At 46.0% G+C, this 22508-nt stretch overlaps 1 protein-coding gene and 1 gene segment (V, D, J or C); both read left to right on the top strand.

Moving 5' to 3' along the window:
* Positions 1-1888: 1888 nt before the first annotated feature.
* LOC147113840 (immunoglobulin kappa light chain-like) lies at positions 1889-15344 on the top strand. The gene is made up of 4 exons (XM_085996168.1): positions 1889-2007; positions 2103-2447; positions 3922-4239; positions 15325-15344. Exons 1-4 carry the CDS (start codon positions 1962-1964, stop codon positions 15342-15344), a joined length of 729 nt encoding a protein of 242 aa, XP_085852294.1. The 5' UTR covers positions 1889-1961.
* A 299-nt stretch (positions 15345-15643) lies between these two features.
* On the top strand, positions 15644-19448 carry LOC147113841 (igW chain C region, secreted form 1/3-like). The segment is given in 4 exon segments: positions 15644-15954; positions 16700-16834; positions 17264-17348; positions 19280-19448. Coding segments are annotated over 4 exon segments (489 nt in total).
* The last annotated feature ends 3060 nt before the right edge of the window (positions 19449-22508 follow it).

The following is a 22508-nucleotide window of genomic DNA, read 5'->3' on the forward strand; positions in this document are numbered from 1 at the left end:
ATCGAATACAGGTCTGCTCTCATGGAAGGCTCCACGAGGACTGATCCTCTGGTCTGAAAGCTGATGTCATGACGTCATCACGTTCTTCCCGCCATTGGAGAATCACGTGACTAACGGCATGACGTCATCACGTTGAAACCACACTGTAAAGGTAACTAGACATAGTACAGTTAAACAGTGTAATTAAAGGTACAGGCACAGGCAGTAACTACATTGCTGTTAAAGGAATTATGTACAACCGCTCTGAGTCCTTTGGTGGCTCCGCCACAAGTGAATATATTTGAAAAGTAATGCATTTTGGGATATCTTAAGGGAATTGAAGGTCATTTATGAATGCAAGTTCGTTATTTCTTTCTTCCTTTCTCTGTCCAACTACATACCAGGAGTAACAACAGAAAATGCTGGAAACACTCAGCAGGCCAGGCAGCATCCGTGGAGAGAGAAACAGAGTCAACGCTTTAGGTCTGGGACCCCGACTTGAAGCGTTGACTCTGTTTCTCTCTCCACGGATGCTGCCTGGCCTGCTGAGTGTTCCCAGCATTTTCTGTTGTTATTTCAGATTTCCAGCATCTGCAGTATTTTGCTATTACACACCAGGAGCTTTTTCCAAACTGTAACTTAATTACCTTTGTTTCTGATTTCAGAGGTTGATTGTACACATAGCACAAATAATGTGGGCAAATGCCTCAGTTCTGATGCCTCTTGGTCTATAAGGCAGCTTTTCAAAATCCAGATATGCCCAGTGTCAGTGAGCCAGACTGTATGCATCTCCTACTGCAGTATTCAATTGCTTCTTAGATAGTTCCATAACTCTCTTGGAAATCCATTTCTGTATTGATCACTCTTTGTGTGAAGAACTTCCCAACCTCAGTCCTAATTTTGCCATTTGTCAGCATGGAGCTGTGTTCGCTTGTCCTCCTCTTACAAATTAGTTGAAGTAATTTTCCAGATTTACCATTTACTGTCTTTACTTCACATCTCAGATGCCTCCTTTCGAGGCTGGGAAGTCCACATTTTTCCACTTTTTGCTCATAACTCATCTCTAGGGATCAGCTTGTGGCAGTGATGATGATGAGGATTAAAAGTACTTTGCGCAGTGTGGATTGGAGTTTTATAGGCCAGGACTGCAGAACAGCAGCTCACTCATGATGTCAACAACAACAGCAACAACTTGTAATTATATAGCGCCTTTAACATAGTAAAACATACCAAGGCACTTCACAAGTGTGTTGTAAGTCAAAAAATTGACACCGAGCCACATAAGAAATGAGGGCAGATGACCAAAAGCTTGGTCAAAGAGGTAGGTTTTAAGGAGCGTCTTAAAGGAGGAAAGAGAGGTCAAGAGGTGGAGAGTTTTAGGGAGGGAGTTCCAGAGCTTAGGGCCTAGGCAACAGAAGGAATGGCTGCCAATGGTTGAACAATTATAATCAGGGATGCTCAGGAGGGTAGAATTAGAGGAGCACAGATATCTGGGGGCGGGGGGGGGGGCGGTTGAAGGAGATTACAGAGATAGGGAGGAGTGAGGCCATGGAGGGATTTGAAAACAAGGATGAGAATTTTGAAATCGAGGCGTTGCTGGACCGGGAGCCAATGTAGGTCAACGAGCACAGAGGTGATGGGCGAATGGGACTTGGTGCGAGTTAGGACTTGGGCAGCCGAGTTTTGGATGACCTCAAGTTTACGTAGGGTATTATTCACCTTTAACTGGTGAATAATGTTGGGAGTGACCACATTGTAAAGTGCCAATGGTGAAGTGGAAAGAAATCGGCCTCCGGTGACCTGCAAGTCATTTCTCCTCAGCAATTGGTTTCGCTCTTGGCTATTAAAATGCAGATCAACTAAAAAAGGAATCACGTGATGTGACCCACCCTCCTCTGATCAGCAAAACGTCACTTGAACTTCTGAGTACGGCAGTGTCAGACAATCAACAAACACTTAAACGGGCAATTCTAGAGCTGAAAATGAAGGGGGTGTTCTGCGCCTTTATTCTGACTGCCATCCAAATGGGTAAGAAGCTAATCTCCCTATATTTGCTTATCTTCGCGCTGTCCCTATTGGAGTTCACCGGAATATTTTCTGTCTTCCTTTCATTTCGGATTCAGTTTTACCTCATACTACTCTACGCATACCTTCGGCGACTGTGCTTCGCCAGGAGGGAGAATCGGCGAGACTTGAATGTCTAACTACTAAGGACAAGTACAACATGAAGTGGGGATATTGGCCGCCGGGAACCTCTCAAATCAAGTGGCTGGTGTCCTGGAGCCCGGGATCGACAAATTTTACTCGTATGTCAGGAGTCGAAACCCGTTTTTCCGAAACCAAGGAGAGCAAATTCACTTTAAAAATCGACAACTTGAAACAGGAGGATTCAAGCAGATATTACTGTCAGAGTGGGGATGATGGCGATGACTGGTGCGGATGTGGAGCTACACTTAAGGTAAAACCAAGTAAGTGATGACAAATATTTAAACAGGTGGGAGGATTTTCTTCGGCCGCGAACTCGTAAGAAATACCTTTATTTCGTACAAATAGTCAAGAGGGCATCTAATCGCTTAGGAGAAATGACTCGTAGGTCACCGCAGGCGGTTCTATTTCCTCTTCACCATCGGCACCTTACAATGTGGTCACTCTTCGGCAAGTGGATTAAATTTAACTCCAACATTATTTACCAGTTAAAGGCCCTTTTACCCAATGGCAGAATATTAACTGGGATAGTGCGCCGGTTTAGATAAGGCTATGGATGCAATTAGATGTTGCACAAGAATTTAGTTTACAAGAAAGCGATTCCACAGAGTCTAATATTGTTTATTGGATACTCTGTTGGTCCAGTTTTTTCCCCCTGTTACTGCGGTGGTTTCTCCCAATTACTTGGACGTGGTTTACATGGGACAGAGTCAATGGCATAAACCTGATACAGATGGAGCTGGGCAGAGTCAATGGGATGAAACTGGTACAGATGGAGCGGGACAGAGTCAGTGGGATGAACCTGGTACAGATGGAGTGGGACAGAGTCAGTGGGATGAAACTGGTACAGATGGAGTGGGACAGAGTCAGTGGGATGAATCTGGTACAGATGGAGTGGGACAGAATCAATGGGATGAACCTGGGATTGATGGAGTGGGACAATCAATGGGGTAAACCTGGGACAGATGGAGCGGGACAGAGTCAGTGGGATGAACCTGGGACAGATGGAGTGGGACAGAGTCAGTGGAATGAATCTGGTACAGATGGAATGGGACACAGTCAATGATATGAACCTGGGACAGATAGATCATCATTTAAAATTTCATGGCTGCCCATTCGAGCAACTTACTGACCTGTGTCATTTAATTGAATGCTTGTCAACGATATTGTTTAGATTTCCCAAATTCGACTATAAAATGTTCTTACTTTACATTGCTTTACCATGAACTGATTTATTCAGAATATCTGAAATTTCAATGATAAGAACTAATGAAGGCTGTCATTCAATCAATCTGTGTTAACCATAGAAACCTACTGACCCCTCATCACAGCATCCAACTGTCTGCCGGATGAATTCAGAGTGTTTTGCTCCACAGTCCAAACTCAAAGATCATTCCAGACATTAAACTTTGCATGAAGTACTTCTTGATGCCCTGACTTTTTTTTAAAACCAGTTTATACTTGTATCCCCTTGGCATGTGCTGCTGGTTAAACTTGTAATGGTGCTCAGGATTAACCTTTTATATTCTATTAGTAGCACAAACAAAAGTATTTTTAAGAGCCTGAATGTAGAACAAAGACATTGCGCTTAATTTTAAAGGTGCATTACAATAGATTTAGGAAAACACTAAGAGATACAGTGCAGCTACCTTTAATTGCAGCTGTAACAGCCCATGTCTTTTTTTAACGTGGCAAAAGAAAATGAAAACTAATTGCCTTTTCCCTTTCTAATTTCAGCCATCTCACCAAGACCACCCTCAGTACATCTCCATTATGCACCTCCTGAGAATATCTCCCAGCAGACTGGCAGCACACTTTTTTGTGTGTCAATAGGTTTTTACCCAAAGAATATATCTGTGTCTTGGTATGCAGGAGGCGTACAGGTATCTTCAGGGATTACACACTCAAGTAGACTGGTGGATTCGAATGACTGGTACACCATGATCAGTCAATTAGCAATTCCAACATCTCAATGGGTCAGTGGCTCTCGTTACACTTGTATTGTTTCACATGAATCCCTGTCTTCTCCAATCAGCAGAAAGATCAATAAAGATGGTAAGTCTATTAAACAGGCTTATTCCAGATCCCATAATGATTCTTTATTGATTACTGGCTTCTGATTAAGTCTCACCACTTTACCAGAACAGATGCTTTTAGCCTGTGTGTCTTTATCAGCACCATTGGTTCAGGGTTGTTGTTGCAGATGCTGGAATGTTTATTAATGCAGTATATAAAACATAGGATGGTTCTCACTTAGATAATACAGTTACATATGGGCATAAGACCCATAAGAGTTTTTAGGAATAAGAAAGGATGATTGGGCTTAATAAACTTGTTCCTTTTCGGTAGCTAAACCCCACCAATCTCACCAATTGACTCAAACCCGTCTCCATCCAAACCCTTAATTTCCTCCTGACTTCTCTTAACTTTAATGATTTTCCCTGATATCTTACATTTGTCACAGCTCTGTTATGCTTTTGGGTGAAAGGGTTCTACCTGACTTCCCTTCTTACTCCTGACTTCCTAATTTATAACTTATGTCCCCTGATACTTTACCCTTCACCATAATTTGTCAAGTCTCCTTATAATCTCCAAAATTTGAAGTAGGTTACCTGAAGGTTCCTCTTCTTCAAAGGAAATGAGCCAAACCTTGCCTTGTAACCTAAATTCAACCTTAGCAATGAATGTTTTCATATCAATAATGAGGACCTCCATCTATGAAATTCTTAATATGCTCATCATTAGGGAATGGATAGTCTTACAAATTTATGAGTTATTCCACAAGGTAATAGGGTTCAATGGCATTTATTGGCTTTCATAGGAATTAAGCATACAATGATAACTATTATTACCAACAATTACACACATACAATCATAACCATTATTAATAATAAATTACACATATACTCAGGGTCACACTTATGGCATAAGGTACCGGAGAATTCGCCGCATCACAGGTTTTGAGCTTGAGGGGATCAGCTGGCCAAGCCTTGTCGAATTCTGAAGTATCTATTCTACCTGGCCAATGTGGACTGGGATCAGCTACTTGAAGGAAAATCCATATCGGAGCAATGGGAGTCTTTCAGAAAGGAAATTGAGAGAGTACAATGGCAACATGTTCCCGTAAAGGTCAAGGGTGGGACCAACAAGCCCAAGGAACCTTGGATGTCAAGGGATATACGAGAATGGATTAGGAAAAAAAGGGGGGCTTTTGGCAGATACAAAGGACTAAAGACAGAGGAAGCCCTAGAGGAGTATAAAAAGTGCAGGGGATACTTAAAAAAAGAAATTAGGAGAGCGAGGAGGGGCCATGAAATAACACTGGCGAGCAAAATAAAAGAAAATCCTAAGGTGTTTTATAAGTATACTAGCTGAAGTGCCCGGCGGTGCCGAGGCTTTTTCGAGGGCATGTTGTTGTTGGAAGAGAGAGAGAGAGCGACTGGGGGGAAGAGAGAGAGCGAGTGGGGGGAAGAGAGAGAGCAACTGGGGGGAAGAGAGGGAAGGGGAGGGGGAGGGGGAAGGGGGAGGGGTGAGGGCGGGGGGAGGGGAGGGCAGGGGGAGGGGGAGGGGAGGGCGGGGGGGGAGGGGAGGGCGGGGGAGGGGGGGAGGGGAGGGCGGGGGAGGGGAGGGAGGGGTGGGGGAGGGGGGAGGAGGGAGGAGGAGAGAGGAGGGGGGGAGAGGAGAGGGGAGGGGAAGGGGGAGAGTCCCCGAGCCCCCTGATCCCCGTCCCCCCAAACTCCCGAGCCCCCTGATCCCCACCCCCTGAACTCCCGAGGTTGGCCCCCCTGAGACTCGCCCCCCCCCCCCACCAACCAAGCACCGAACTCTGGAGGCGCGATCTTCCGAGCACCGGCCTCCCGAGCTGGCTTCAAGATTGCGGCTGTGCGAGACGGCCGGTGGGCCCGGTTGCCAGGGTAACCGTTGACGCTCACCAAGCCCCGCCCCCCGGCCGAGCCAGAGAGAGAGACGCCGCGTCTCAGCTGCTCCTGCTGCGCGCGCGCCCTTTAGTAAGGTAGCGGCGCTGGGCTGAGGCCCGCCCCTCCAGCCTTCGAGTGGGGCCGGGAGGTGCCTAGCTCGGGCGTGGGTGCGGAGGAGAGGCCGAGGCTTTGAGGCCTACCTGGAAAAACGGGGAAAGGTAGGAAAATTAATGAGATTAGATAAGTTAATTACTTTCTAAATCATTTTTTTTTAAAACAATATGTGTTTTAAAAGCAACGTTTTTTTTAAAGACGCAGAAAGCGGGAAAAAGAAAGGAAAAGTTTGGAATCAAGATGGCGGTGACTCACCTCGGTTCAGAATGATAAGGCCGGCCCGCACACGCACTGATTGGCCCGGCGGCACACGCCAGCAACCCAGCGTACGATTGGTCGAGCTCGAGGTCACTCTGTCGCTAATGAGCGGATAATGAGATGCTAATGAGCTGAATGTTAAGGTTTTTCGGATACCGCGGGCGCGATTTTAGCCCGGCCGAAACGTAAATACGCTTAAAACCGTTTTGGAAAGGTAAGCTTTCTTTCGACGTAACGCACGCGTAGGTACGCCCTGTAACTTTCGAGCGCATAGCCCGACAGACGCGCACGTGATGACAGACAGAATGACAGACAGGAGGACAGACAGAAGGACAGACAGAAGGACAGAAGCATCGCTTTATATATATAGATTAAGGGCAAGAGGATAACTAGGGAAAGAGTAGGGCCCATTAGGGACCAAAGTGGCAAACTGTGTGTAGAGCCAGAGGATGTCGGTGGGGTTTTAAATGAATTTTTTGCATCTGTGTTCATTATGGAGAAGGACGATGTGGACATAGAAATCGGGCAGAATGACTGTGATATACGTGAACATATTAGCATCGAGAGGGAGGAGATACTAGCGGTTTTAGCAGGCTTAAAAGTGGATAAATCCCCAGGCCTGGATGAGATGTATCCCAGGCTACTATGTGAGGCAAAGGAGGAGATTGGAGGGGCTCTGACACACATTTTCAGAACCTCTCTGGCCACAGGGGATGTGCCAGTGGACTGGAGAACAGCTAACGTAGTACCATTATTCAAGAAGGGTAGTAGGGATAAACCAGGGAATTACAGGCCAGTGAGCCCAACATCAGTGGTCGGGAAATTATTGGAAAAAATTCTGAGGAATAGAATTGGTCTCCACTTGAAGAGGCAGGGATTAATTAGGGATAGCCAGCATGGCTTTGTCAAGGGAAGATCATGTCTGACCAATTTGATTGAATTTTTCGAGGGGGTGACTAGGTGTGTGGATGAGGGTAGTGCAGTGGATGTGGTTTACATGGATTTCAGTAAGCCTTTTGATAAAGTCCCGCATAGGAGACTGGTCAGGAAGGTTGGAGCCCATGGGATCCAGGGTGCCTTGGCACATTGGATCCAAAACTGGCTTAGTGGCAGAAGGCAGAGGGTGATGGTGGAAGGTTGTTTTTGTGACTGGAAGCCTGTGTCCAGTGGGGTACCGCAGGGATCGGTGTTGGGGCCCTTGCTGTTTGTGGTCTACATTAATGATTTGGATGTGAATGTAAAAGGTATGATCCGTAAGTTCGCAGATGACACGAAAATTGGTGGGGTGGTAAATAGCGAGGCGGGAAGCCTCAGGCTACAGGACGATATAGATGTGTGGTCAGATGGGCGGAACAGTGGCAAATGGAATTTAACCCTGAAAAGTGTGAGGTGATGCATTTTGGGCGGACTAACAAGGCAAGGGAATACACAATAAATGGTAAGACCCTAGGAAAGACAGAGGATCAGAGGGACCTTGGTGTGCATGTACATAGATCCCTGAAGGCAGCAGAACAGGTGGATAAGGTGGTTTAAAAGGCATATGGGATACTTGCCTTCATTAGCCGAGGCATAGAATATAAGAGCAGGGAGGTTATGATGGAACTGTACAAAACGCTGGTAAGGCCACAGCTGGAGTATTGTGTGCAGTTCTGGTCACCACACTATAGGAAGGATGTGATTGCTTTGGAGAGGGTGCAGAGGAGATTTACCAGGATGTTACCTGGGCTGGAGCGCTTCAGCTATGATGAGAGATTGGACAGGCTGGGGCTGTTTTCCTTACATAAGAACATAAGAACATAAGAAATAGGAGCAGGAGTAGGCCAATCGGCCCCTCGAGCCTGCTCCGCCATTCAATAAGATCATGGCTGATCTGATCCTAACCGCCAATCCACTATCACAGAACCATCTCCTGAATCTAACAGAATTAGACACACGAAATAGGAGCAGGATCAGGCTACACGGCCCCTGGGCCCACTCCGCTACCCACAGGGCCATGACCGATCCGAACCTAGACTCATGTCCAAATTCCTGCCCGATCCCCGTAACCCTTAATTCCCTTTACTTCTAGGAAACTGTCTATTTCTGTTTTAAATTTATGTAATGATGTAGCTTCTACAGCTTTTTGGGGCAGCATATTCCATGGACCTACCACCCTCTGAGTGAAATAGTTCCTCCTCCTCTCAGTTTTGAAAGAGCAGCCCCTTATTCTAAGACTATGCCCCCTAGTTCTAGTTTCACCCATCATCGGGAACATTCTCCCCGCATCCACCCGATCCAACCCCTTCACAATCTTATATGTTTCAATAAGATCGCCTCTCATTCTTCTGAACTCCAATGAGTAGAGTCCCAATCTACTCAACCTCTCCTCATATGTCCATCCCCTCATCCCCGGGATTAACCGAGTGAACCTTCTTTGTACTGACTCGAGAGCAAGTATGTATTTTCTTAAGTATGGACACCAAAACTGTATGCAGTATTCCAGGTGCGGTCTCACCAATACCTTGTACAACTGAAGCAATACCTCCCCTATTTTTATATTCTATCCCCCTAGCAATGAAAGCCAACATTCCATTGGCCTTCTTAATCACTTGCTGCACCTGCATACTAACCTTTTGAGTTTCGTGCACCAGGACCCCCAGATCCCTTTGTACTTCAGTACTTTCAAGTTTCTTGCCATTAAGATAATAACTTGCTCTACGATTTTTCCTGCCAAAGTGCATAACCTCACACTTTCCAGTATTGTATTCCATCTGCCAAATCTCTGCCCACTTACTTAGCCTGTCTATGTCCCCTTGCTGGTTTTTTATGTCCTCCTCACTCACTACTTTCCCCCCCATCTTAGTATCATCTGCAAACTTTGATATGTTACACTCGGTCCCCTCCTCCAAATCATTAATATAGATTGTAAAGAGTTGGGGACCCAGCACCGACCCATGCGGAACACCACTAGTTACTGATTGCCAGTCTGAGAATGAACCATTTATCCCAACTCTCTGCCTTCTGTTAGATAGCCAATCCTCTATCCATGCCAGAATATTACCCCCAATCCCGTGATTTTTTATCTTAAGCAATAATCTTTTGTGTGGCACCTTGTCAAATGCCTTTTGGAAGTCTAAATACACTACGTCCACTGGTTCCCCTTTATCCACCCTATATGTTACTTCCTCAAAGAACTCCAGCAAATTTGTCAAACATGACTTCCCCTTCATAAAACCATGCTGACTTTGTCCTATTAAATTATGATTATCTAAATGTCCTGTTACTGTCTCCTTAATAATGGACTCTAAAATTTTACCTACCACAGATGTTAGGCTAACCGGTCTATAGTTTCCAGCCTTCTGTCTACTGCCCTTTTTAAATAAGGGTGTTACATTAGCAGTTTTCCAGTCTGCCGGGACCTTTGCCGAGTCCAGGGAGTTTTGGAAAATTATTACCAATGCATCCACAAACCCTACCGCCACTTCCCTCAAGACCCTAGGATGTAAGCCATCAGGTCCAGGTGATTTATCCGCCTTGAGTCCCATTATTTTACCGAGTACCACTTCCTTAGTGATTTTGATCATGTTTAGCTCCTCCCCCCCCCTATAGCCCCCTGTTTGTCCAGTGTTGGGATATTCTTAGTGTCCTCTACTGTAAAGACTGATACAAAATATTCATTCAGTGTATTTGCCATCTCCATATTTCCCACCATTAATTTCCCGGTCTCATCCTCTAAGGGACCAACATTTACTTTAGCCACCCTTTTTCTTTTTATATAACTATAAAAACTCTTACTATCTGTTTTTATATTTTTTGCTAATTTACTTTCATAATCTATCTTCCCTTTCTTAATTAATCTTTTTGTTATCTTTTGCTGTCTTTTAAAGTTTTCCCAATCCTCTATCCTCCCACTAGATTTGGCTACCTTATATGCCCTTGTTTTTAGTCGAATACTATCCTTAATTTCTTTACTTAGCCATGGATGGCTGTCTTTTCTTTTACACCCTTTTCTTCTCAGTGGAATATATATTTTTTGGAAGTTGTAAAATAACTCCTTTAAATGTACACCACTGATCATGTATCATCTTACCCATTAATCTATTTTCCCAATCCACTCTACTCAATTCCGCTCTCATACCTTCATAGTCTCCATTATTCAACCTTCTCACCCTCTAATTGACTATGGAATTCAACCATGTTATGGTCACTCATTCCAAGGGGATCCTTTACTTGGACATTTTTAATTAATCCTGTCTCGTTACACAGGACCAGATCTAAGGTTGCTTGCCCCCTGGTCGGTTCAGTTACATACTGCTCAAGAAACCAATCCCTAATACACTCAATGAACTCATCCTCAAGGCAGCCCTGCCCAATTTGATTTGTCCAATTAATATGATAGTTAAAATCCCCCATAATTATAGATGTTCCCTTATTACAAGCCTCAACTATTTCCTGATTGATACTCCGTCCAACAGAGTTGCAACTGTTCGGAGGCCTATAGACTACGCCCACTAGTGTTTTTTTCCCCTTATTATTCCATACCTCCACCCAAACTGTTTCATTATCCTGATCTTTTGACCCAATATCATTTCTCTGTATTACAGTGATTCCTTCCTTTATTAACATAGCCACCCCACCTCCCCTTCCTTCCTGCCTGTCCTTCCTGATCATTAAATAACCTGGTATGTTTAATTCCCAGGCATTCTCACCCTGCAGCCATGTTTCTGTAATGGCCACAAGATCATACCCATATGTAGTTATTTGTGCCATTAACTCGTCTATTTTGTTACGAATGCTACGTGCATTCAGATAGAGAACTTTCAAATATGTTTTGCCCTTTTTATTACTTTACCTTTTACTCCATACCTTCTGCCCCTTCCTGACACGCTCTGGTTTTTAATTTCCCCACTGCTACCTAAGTCTATGACCTTCTCTGTTGTCATTTTTATTATTTGCTCTCTCGGAACCTCCCCCCCACTAGTTAGTTTAAAGCCCTCTCTACAGCCCTAGTTATATGATCCGCCAGGACTCTGGTCCCAGCACTGGCCAAGTGAAGCCCATCACAATGGAACAGCTCCCTCCTGCCCCAGTACTGGTGCCAGTGTCCCAGGAAGCAAAACCCATTTCTCCCACACCAGACTTTGAGCCACGCATTTAACTCTCTAATTTTATTTGTCCTAGCCAAATTTGATTATTACCCTTGAGGTTCTGTCTTTTAATTTGACCCCTAGCTGCTCATACTCCTTTAACAGAACCGGCTTCCTAGTCCTATCTATGTCGTTTGTACCAACATGGACCACGACAACTGGATCCACCCCCTCCCACTGCAAGTTTCTTTCCAGCCCAGAGGAGATGTCCTTAACCCTGGCACCGGGTAGGCAACACAGCCTACGGGACTCTCGCTCTCGGCTGCAGAGAACTCTATCTATCCCCCTAATAATACTATCCCCTACCACTACAACATTTCTATTTACTCCCCCCTCTTGAATGGCCCCCCGCTCCACGGTGCTGTGGCCAGGTTGCTCATCCTCCCTGCAGTCCCTGCTCCTGTCCCCACAGGGAGTAAGAACCTCGAACCTGTTGGACAAGAGCAAGGGCTGCGGCTCCTCCAACACTACCTCCTGGATCCCCGTACCTGCCTCACTCGTAGTCACACCGTCCTGTCCCTGACCTTGGAGCAGAGAAGGCTGAGGGGGGACCTGATTGAGGTATACAAAATTATGAGGGGCATAGATAGGGTGGATAGAAAGGAACTTTTCCCCTTGGTAGAGGGGTCAATAACAAGGGGGCATAGATTCAAGGTAAGGGGCAGGAGGTTTAGAGGGGATTTGAGGAAAAACTTTTTCACCCACAGGGTAGTTGGAATCTGGAACTCACTGCCTGAAAGGATGGTAGAGGCAGGAACCCTCACAACATTCAAGAGCATTTGGGTGAGCACTTGAAATGCCATAGCATACAGGGCTACGGACCAAATGCTGGAAAATGGGATTAGATTAGATAGGGCTTGATGGCCGGCGCGGATGCGATGGGCCGAAGGGCCTCTTTCTGTGCTGTATAACTCTATGACTCTACCACCCCTCTTTTTAATACTGTTCTTTCACTCTCATTATGTGAGAAATTGCATATTTCAAGTACTACCTCATCCAATTAGCTGCAATAACTTCTGTCTAAGAATAACTCCCTAATTTAAGGAGCCTTTTCAAGGCTAGAGCTAACGTAGATAGTTTTATGGCCTCTCCTTATCAACTAAAACACTGTCTAACTGGAATCCCTTTTACTAACTGAACATTGTTAACAGAAACTCACTTAAATGCTAAAGTTTATATAACAAATGTAATTGTTTCCTTACACTAGCTACATTTCTTCTGATGTCTCACTGTGAAAGAGGGCGCTCTGACAATGATTGTTTGAGGCACTTCTCACCATTGGGGAGTATTGCTGCTTCTCCTACCATCTCTTCTGAGCAATTTGAAGGCCATTCTACCAGTGGCATGGCTACCAAAAAAGGAATATAGAGGGCATCACCAGAGGCAGATAACCACAGGAGAGAAGTACATGGTTTACGTGGAAGAAGGCCACCGTACATATTTCACTGAAACAAAGACAAGGGGCTAGATTTTCTCAATGGAGATGAGTTGGAGGCAGGACTGCTGCTTGTCGGGTCAATGTCCCGCCTCCATCATCTTCTGGCCAACCAGAGGGATTTTCCTGATTGACCTTGTTAAGCCCGCCCTGTGGGCTCAGCAGCCCAATTAGGGAGGAAGTCACTGACAGAGCACGTCAACGCCTGACATGTTATCTGTCAAGACATTTTGAATGAAGAAATGTAAGCGTTTGACAGCTCTGTGAAGCTGTCAAACACTGACATTCTCTGTAGTTTGATGAGCCCTTGTGTTCAGGACTCATCAAACCTTTCAACTTTGTAGATTTCAGATGGCTGTTGGGTCGGAGGATCCAACAGCCAGTCTGTGAAATTGGCAAGGAAGATGTTGGGTCTCCCGATCCAGGGTGGATGAAGGCTGTAGGCAGAAAACAAGGTAAGTGAACATATTTTAACACTTATCACTCACCTTCCATAATTACCACTCTACACTTGCACCCATCACTCACCTCTACATCTTACTTTCAGCTGCCTCTAACCCCCGCAGACCTCCTTCACACCTCCTCCAACCTGGCGGGGTTCTCTGAGGTCGGGAAGCCTTCACCTGAGAAGGCAAAATGGCACTAATCCTTTTTCCTGCTTGTTAACTACCTGTTAACAGGCAGTTAAAAGGTTTTAATGCCTTTCTCACCTCCAGGAGATGGGACCTGAAGCAGCACATCTTCCCGCCTAGAAACATAGAAGATAGGAGCAGGAGTAGGCCATTCGGCCCTTCGAGCCTGCTCCGCCATTCAATGAGATCATGGCTGATCATCCAAACTCAGTACCCTGTCCCTGCCTTCTCCCTTGATCGCTTTAGCCTTAAGAAATATATCTAACTCCTTCTTGAATATATTTAATGAATTGGCCTCAACTGCCTTCTGTGGTAGAGAATTCCACAGGTTCACCACTCTCTGGGTGAAGAAATTCCTCCTCATCTTTGTCCTAAATGGCTTACCCCTTATCTTTAGACTGTGACCCCTGGTTCTGGACTCCCCCGCCATCGGGAACATCCTTCCTGCATCTAGTCTGTCCAGTCCTGTCAGAATTTTATAGGTTTTGATGAGATCACCTCTCAATCTTCTAAACTCCAGCGAGTATAAGCCCAATCGACCCAATCTCTCCTCATACGTCATTCCTGCCATCCCAGGTATCAGTCTGGTGAATCTTCGCTGCACTCCCTCCGTGGCAAGAACATCCTTCCTCAGATAAGGCGACCAAAACTGCACACAATACTCAAGGTGTGGCCTCACCAAGGCCCTGTACAACTGCAGCAAGACATCCTTGTTCCTGTACTTGAACCCTCTCGCTACGAAGCCAACATACCATTTGCCTTCTTAACCGCCTGCTGCACCTACATGCTTACCTTCAGCGACTGGAGCACAAGGACACCCAGGTCTTGTTGCACTTCCCCGTCTCCCAATCTATTGCCGTTCAGATAATAATCTGTCTTCCTGTTTTTGCCACCAAAGTGGATAACCTCGTATTTATCCACATTATACTGAATCTGCCATGCATCTGCCCAATCACTCAACCTATCCAAATCATACTGGAGTTTCTCGGCATCCTCCTCGCAGCACACACGCCCACCCAGCTTCGTGTCGTCTGCAAACTTGGAGATATTACATCTAGGTCCCTCGTCTAGATCATTTGCCTCCTGGCAAAAGGGCACGGAGGCGGGATGGGGGCGGGTTTGCCATCCGCCCCCACTTTCTGCTACTTTACCGGCTATCCCGCCTCCATGCCCACCTCCTCGGGGCTGAGAAAATCCAGCCCAAGAAGTTATTGTCAAATCAGCATCTTTCCTGTGCCCACTCAATTATGTATATTACTCAATTATCTTCTGGTAGGCAGGAGCAGGAGAAAAGTTGACCATTTCTCTTCCTGGAAGCCATGGCTGTGATTGTTCACCTTCCTCACCAGTTCATATAGATTAGGAAGAGTCAGTGACAGTGTCAGTTGTACCTGGTAGGAACAGAATGAGCTGAAAGGCCTTACCTCCCTCCATTCTACCTTGTGTTCCTAGCTTATCATTTATCAATTAGTTAAATAGCTACAAAGTCTATTTATCGGGCACAACATAAGCTGTGGTATTTGTGTCACCTTTGTACTGTGTCTGCTGCCTTGTGCTGTAACAGTTTATGAACCATTGAGTGTTTTACCTGCTGTTAGAGTAACCAGGTTTTACCGGAATGAGCCCGAATGTTAACTATAACCATGTTCTGTTTCTAGAGAGCTGCATGTCTAATTGATCATAGGAACATAAGAAATAGGAGCAGGAGTAGGCCATATGGCCCCTCGAGCCTGCTCCGTCATTCAATAAGATCATGGCTCAACTCCACTTTCCCGTCCTATCCCCATATCCCTTGATTCCCTTCATTCTGCTTTATTACAGAATTATTGATGCTGTTTTACCAGGATACTCACTGCTCTCTGCCTTCAGTTAACATGCTGCAAATACATTTGCTCCAATGCAAGTGATGAAGCTGTAAATATTTGTTTGATTTCCTATCTAATGACATGTTCCTGTCTGTGCTGTAGATGGTTACATTCAGGAGCCTGTGGTCCATCTTATCTCTCCTCCACTTGACGCTGACACAGCAGGACAAACTGTTGCAATGACTTGTTTGGTGTCAGACTTTTACCCTGTTGATATCTCCGTGACTTGGAGAGATGAGAATGGTCCGCTGGATACGGGAGTGACACACTTTGGAGTGGCTTTGGGCAGTAACGGCACCTACCGGACTGTGAGCCAGCTCACTGTGCCGACAGCAGAGTGGGAGAGTAACCGCACTTACTGGTGTGAAGTGAAACATGTGTCCCTGGGACAGCCGACACGGATAGCTGTCAGTAAGGATCTGGGTAAGGTCTACATTAGTGTGTGTGTGTTTGGGGAGGGTGTATGTATGTGTGTGTGTGGGTGGGGTGTGTGTGTGGTTGGGTTGTGGGTGCAGTATAAGTGTGCGGGTGGGTGGGTGTGAGGTGTGTTTGTGGCTGGGTTATGTGTGTGAGGTGTGTTTGTGGCTGGGTTATGTGTGTGAGGTGTGTTTGTGGCTGGGTTATGTGTGTGAGGTGTGTTGGGGCCTGGGTTGGGTTTATGTGTAGGGGGCTTGTGGGTGGGTTGAGTGTGTGGTCAGGTGGGAAGTAAGTGTAGGGTGTGTGTTTCTGGGGAGGGTGTACGTGTGGTTTGCGGGGGGTAACATACCAATTATCAGTAACCCAGGCCCCTTGAAAATATCCCAGGGAACAATTTTTAGTATCTGCAGAGGCCTGTGGTTTCAAGGAAGGCACTTTCTCATCTCTGAAGAGTTAAATCTGAAAATAAACTGGAACAGCAGGAGATCAGTGTCATAATTTGGATTGAATTGCATTCATTTACACAGTGCAACATTATAACATGAATGCGATTTACATAGGCAGCTTCCTTATTCTGGGCAATGTAGAGTTCCAGTATTTACTCCGGGCGGGTTACAGATGCTTCACACCACCGAAAATGAAACTTATTTCTCAATAAGGAATACATATCGCACTATTTATTATTTTATACACCTGGTACCTCTGCCCTGTTTCAATAGCGATCTGTTGTTTCCTTTACTTGTATTTGAAGCAGTGAAGTCTGGCAAAGCCCCGGGGATGATGGCTCTGCTGTGGATTGTTGCCGTTGTGGGAGGCCTGCTTTTAATTATTGCTGTCGTCATTCTCATCTGCAATAAAACCACTTTGTCTTCCCGCACTGCGACCGGTAAGCTTGGCTTCACTGCCCTCCTGCTCTCTCATTATAATTATATATATATATATATCTATATCTATAGATATATATATATTGAATCTTGCCACTAACTAATACCCATTGGGGTAGATTTTTTTCTTTACCATCACCTCAGCTGAGCACAGAGAGGAAAATCGGGAGGGGAGGAACACACATTCCCAACAGAACCTACCTGATTTTCTTTCCATGTAAATCAATGGAAGGAAAATGGGATGGGTTCTGTACAATTCCCATTGCCTAATTTTACCTTCTTCGCTCCGCCCCATGTGCTGTTTAAAGAAGAATATCCAGCCCACTGTTTTGAAATTTAATTCTGTAGAACTTATTGGAACAGTATCCATTGAATGAGACAGACTGAAACACTTTATGATACAAAACCCATGTTTCTGTTCTTTGATGCAGCAAATTTCCGGGAGGTTCTGAGCCTGGACACCAGAGTGGAATCCACCTACGAAAACGTCTATTACAAGGCACATGGACAAGAGCGGTATGTTTAGATTGCAAGTATCACCTGAGAAGTCTAGATATTGGTTTATATCCATATAAAGTAGAGATCCTCAAATCCTTTACTGTTGACATCAACAGTAGTGGAACATAAGAACCTAAGAAATAGGAGCAGGAGTAGGTCATTTGGCCCCTTGAGCCTACTCCGCCATTCAATAAGATCATGGCTGATCTGGTCTTGGCCTCAACTCCACTTCCCTGCCCGCTCCCCATAATCCTTGATTCCCTTATCATTCAAAAATCTATCTATCTCCACCTTGAATATATTCAACAACCCAGCCTCCACAGCTCTGGGGTAGGGAATTCAAAAGATTCACGACCCTCTGAGAGAAGGAATTCCTCCTCATCTCCATTTTAAATGGATGCCCCCTTATTCTGAAACTATGCCCCCTAGTTCTAGATTCCCCCACGAGGAGAAACATCCTCTCTGCATCTACCCTGTCAAGCCCCCTCAGAATCTTATACGTTTCAATACGATCACCTCTCATTCTTCTAAACTCCAGTATAGGCCCAACCTGATCAACCTTTCTTCATAAGACAACCCCTTCATCTCCGGAATGAACCCAGTGAACCTTCTCTGAACTGCCTCCAATGCAAGTATATCCCTCCTTAAATAAGGAGACCAAAACTGTACACAGTACTCCAGGTGTGGTCTCACCAACACCCTGTACAGTTGTAGCAAGACCTCCATACTTTTATACTCCTTCCCCTTGCAATAAAGGCCAACATTCCATTTGCCTTCCTAATGACTTACTGTACCTGCATGCTAACTTTTTGTGTTTCATGTACAAGGACCCCCAGATCCCTATGTAGCTCTTGGAGACACCACTGAATCCTTATTGAGGGTTTTTTATAGGGTAGATGGGGAGAAACTGGTTCCACTGGCAGGAGGATCGGTAACCAGAGGTCACATATTTAAGATAGCACAAAAATTCAGGGGGAGCATAAGGAGAATTTTTTTACGCAGCGAGTTGTGATGATCTGGAATGCACTGCTTGAAAGGATGGTGGAAGCAGATTCAGTAGTAATTTGCAAAAGGGAATTGGATATATACTTGAAAAAGAGAAATTTGCAGGACTGTTGGGGAAGAGCAGGGTAGTGGGACTAATTGGATAGCTCTTTCAAAGAGCCAGCACAGACATGATGGGCTGAATGGCCTCCTTCTTCTGTGCTGTATGATTCTTATGATTCTAACTGGAGATAAGGTGAGAATTCTCTCGCTGCTACACTACCATTGTGTTTGTAAATAAAACCAGTTGTGAGTTCAGAATCTGATGCAGTTGGTTAACAGTGTATATTCAGTCCGCTTTTGTAAGAGAGGAACATCAGGGGGTGGCTTGTGATACCTTCCAGTAGCCAGTTTACAGTGTAAGGTTCTCTGTTACTCTCTATTTACAGTACTTAGATATTGGGCAAGGAGAGGTACACTCCAGATCGTAGGGGATGTGAGGAGTTCTTACAGAATTTCCAGTGATGCTGAACCTCAGAAAATAGTTTGAGTAAAAACGTAACAGCCCCCATTTGCTTATGTTGCTGGCAAAAGTTTCTCACTCTTCTCTTTTGAAGTTAGTTTTAATAATAAAATATGCAATAAATGTAATTGGTATTGATATATTTTTCAACCTTTATGAAAGAGGTCTCTGATACAATATTAATCAGAAAATGCTGGAAATGAGCAGTATGTCAGTCAGCATTTATAAAAAAGAAGTCCGGTTCATGCTTCATGTGTATCAGCTTCCTGGGCATTTGACAACCGATCTGTCTTTCCTCTTAACCGTGAGTGACCTGCTGTGTGTTGTCAGCATTTTCTGTTTCTTGTTCAGATTTCCAGCATTTGCAGATTTTTTTTGTTTATCTCTGCAGCAATTATTGTTTCCTGGGTTTACTTCTAAAGATCTCTCTCTTTTATTTCAGTGAAACTCATTTGAGGGAACAGTAAAGGATGGAGAAACTTTGCCTGCAATCATATTTTGTATATACACTGTGTTTACCTATCACAGTTCCGTGGGAACTAAAGAAATGTTTGCTGATTTCTTCTCGCCTGTTGTTACTGGTCAGTTACTCACATTACCGTGAAGGATATACACAGGCATTGATGGGCTAACACTCTGTTCTTGGATATGTTTGGATTTTATCACAGAATTACATCTGTCTGTCATTCCGTCTGTCTGTCTGTCTTTCTGTCTGTCTTGAATTAACTCGAAAGTTATAGAGCGTACCTACACGTGCGTTACGTCGAAAGAAAGCTGACGATTCCAGAACCGTCCTAAGCGTATCTACGTTTCGGCCGGACAAAAATGGCGCCCGCAGTATCCAAAAAACGTTCAACATTCCGCTCATTATCCGCTCACTAGCATCGAGTGACGTCGAGGTCAACCAATCGTACGGCGGGTTCCTGGCGCGTGCGGCTGGGCCCTCCTATGGTCGAGTGATGGGACGATTGACCAATCCTACGCTTCGGTGACCTGACGGTCCACCAATCCTGTGTGGGCGGGCCTTATCGTTCTGAACCGAGGTGACTCGCCGCCATCATGATTCCAAACTTTTCCTTTCCTTTTCCCGCTTTCTGCGTCTTTATAAAAAAAGTTGCTTTTAAATCACATATTGTTTTTAAAAAAAGTTAATTACTTTCTAAATCTTTTATCTAATCTCATTAATTTTCCTACCTTTCCCCATTTTTCCAGGTAGGCCTCGAAGCCTGGGCATCTGTTGCCAGCCATGCTGGACCCTAGGCAATTGTTTTGTGGCAAGCTCCTCCCACCCCTCACCCCCCCGCTGGGCCCGATTCCGAACCAGCGGCCAGCCATCTTGGTAAAGGCTGGCTGGGCTCACTGCAAGCTCCTGGCGGTTCATTCGGGGGGGGGCGGGGCTCGGGAGGGGAGGGGGAGCGGAGAGGGGTACCCCAGCAACTGGGCTCGCCAGCCGCAATCGGCCGCTCAGGCCCAGGCCCGGAGATCGGGAGGCGGAGAGGGGAGGAGGGTTACCAAGGCAACCGGGACTCGGGAGGGGAGGGGGAGCGGAGAGGGTTACCCCGGCAACCGGGCTCGCCAGCCGCAATCGGCCGCTCAGGCCTGGAGATCGGGAGGCGGAGAGGGGAGGAGGGTTACCAAGGCAACCGGGCCCGGCCAGCCGCAATCGGCCGTCTCAGGCCCCCCATCTCCCCCCCTTCCCCCCCTTCCCCTCTCTCCCCGCTCCCCTCTCTCCCCTCTCCTCCCCCTCTTCCCCCCTCCCCTCTTCCCCCCCGGTCGCTTTCTCTCTCTTTCCCCCCCCCCCAGTCGCGCTCTCTCTCTTTCCCCCCCCCCCCCAGTCGTGCTCTCTCTCTTCCCCCCCAGTCGCTCTCTCTCTCTTCCAACAACAACATGCCCTCAAAAGACCCTCGGCACCGCCGGGCACTTCATAGAATATACAGCAGAGAAACAGGCCTTTCGGCCCAACTAGCCTGTGCTCCACACGTGTCTCCTCCCATTCTATACACCTCATCTCAGCTTTTCAGGATCTCCTTCTTTTCCTTTTTCTCTCGTGCACTCATCTAGTTTCCTTTTTGAAAGCAGCTAAGCTGTTGGCCTCAACCACGTCCTGTATTTTCTTTGAATCTTTTGTTATGTTAAAGAAAGTCAGATTGCTCGTCCCCTCCCACCATCCATTGCTCTAATCATCATTGTAAATATATCAAGCCAGGGGACCAACCCTAGTTCAATGAGGAGTGCAGCAGAGCATGCCAGGAGCAGCCCCAGGCATACCTACAAATCATCAGCAAAGTGATGGAAGGTGTCGTTGACAGTGCTATCAAGTGGCTCTTACCAATTACCTGCTCACCGATGCTCAGTTTGGGTTCCGCCAGGACCACTCGGCTCCAGACCTCATTACAGCCTTGGTTCAAAAGAGCTGAATTGGTGAGGTGAGAGTGACTGCCCTTGACATCAAGGCAGCATTTGACCGAGTGTGGCAGCAAGGACCTCTAGTAAAATTGGGGAAAAAAAGAAAAGAAAGACTTGCATTTATGTCAATGGGAATCAGGGGGGAAACTCGCCACTGGCTTGAGTCATACCTAGCACAAAGGAAGATGATTGTGATTGTTGGAGGTCAATCATTTCAGCCCCAGGACATTGCTGCAGGAGTTCCCCAGGGCAATATCCTATGCCCAACCCATCTTCAGCTGCTTCATCGATGACCTTCACTCCGTCATAACGTCAGAAGAGGGGATGTTCGCTGATGATTGCACAGTGTTCAGTTCCATTCACAACTCCTCAGATAATGAAGCAGTCCATGCCCGCATGCAGCAAGACCTGGATGGTGTTCAGGTTTGGCAAGTAACATTCGTACCACACAAGTGCCAGGCAATGACTATCTCTAACAAGTGAGAGTCTAACCACTGCCATTGACATTGCCATCGCTGAATACCCCACCATCAACATCCTGAGCGTCATCATTGACCAGAAAATTAATTGGATAAGCCACATAAATACTGTAGCAACAAGAGCTACAATGTCAGAGGCTAGGTATTCTGTGGCGAGTGTCTAACCGCCTGACTTTCCACCATCTACAAGGCACAAGTCAGGAGTGTTATGGAATATTCTCCACTTGCCTGGATGTGTGCAGCTTCAACAACACTCAAGGAGTTCGACACCATCCAGGACAAAGCAGCCCGCTTGATTGGGACCCCATCCACCACCTTAAACAATCACTCCCTCCACCACCGGTGTACTGTGGCTGCAGTGTGTACCATCTACAAGATGCACTGCAGCAACTCACCAAGGCTTCTTAGACAGCACCTCCCAAACCCGCAACTTGTACCACCTAGAAGGATAAGGGCAGCAGGCGCATGGGAACACCATCACCAAGTTACATACCATCCTGACTTGGAAGTATATCGCCATTCCTTCATCGTCGCTGTGTCAAAATCCTGGCACTCCCTCCCTAACAGCACTGTGGGAGTACCTTCACCACGCGGACTGCAGCGGTTCAAGAAGGCAGCTCACCACCACCTTCTCAAGGATCAATTAGGGATGGGCAATAAATGCTGGCCTTGCTGCTGACACCCACATCCCATGAACGAATATTAAAAAAAGGCTGCTTGCCTCATTCCCACTGAAGCCCTTGATTCTGAAGTGCCAATTTGTTTCAGTTTTGCATTGTTTGCTTT

The sequence above is a fragment of the Somniosus microcephalus genome, chromosome 8 (genome assembly GCF_052327205.1).
Source record: "Somniosus microcephalus isolate GS21.2 chromosome 8, FLI_Smic_1.0, whole genome shotgun sequence".
In the NCBI taxonomy this organism is placed as follows: Eukaryota; Metazoa; Chordata; class Chondrichthyes; order Squaliformes; family Somniosidae; genus Somniosus; species Somniosus microcephalus.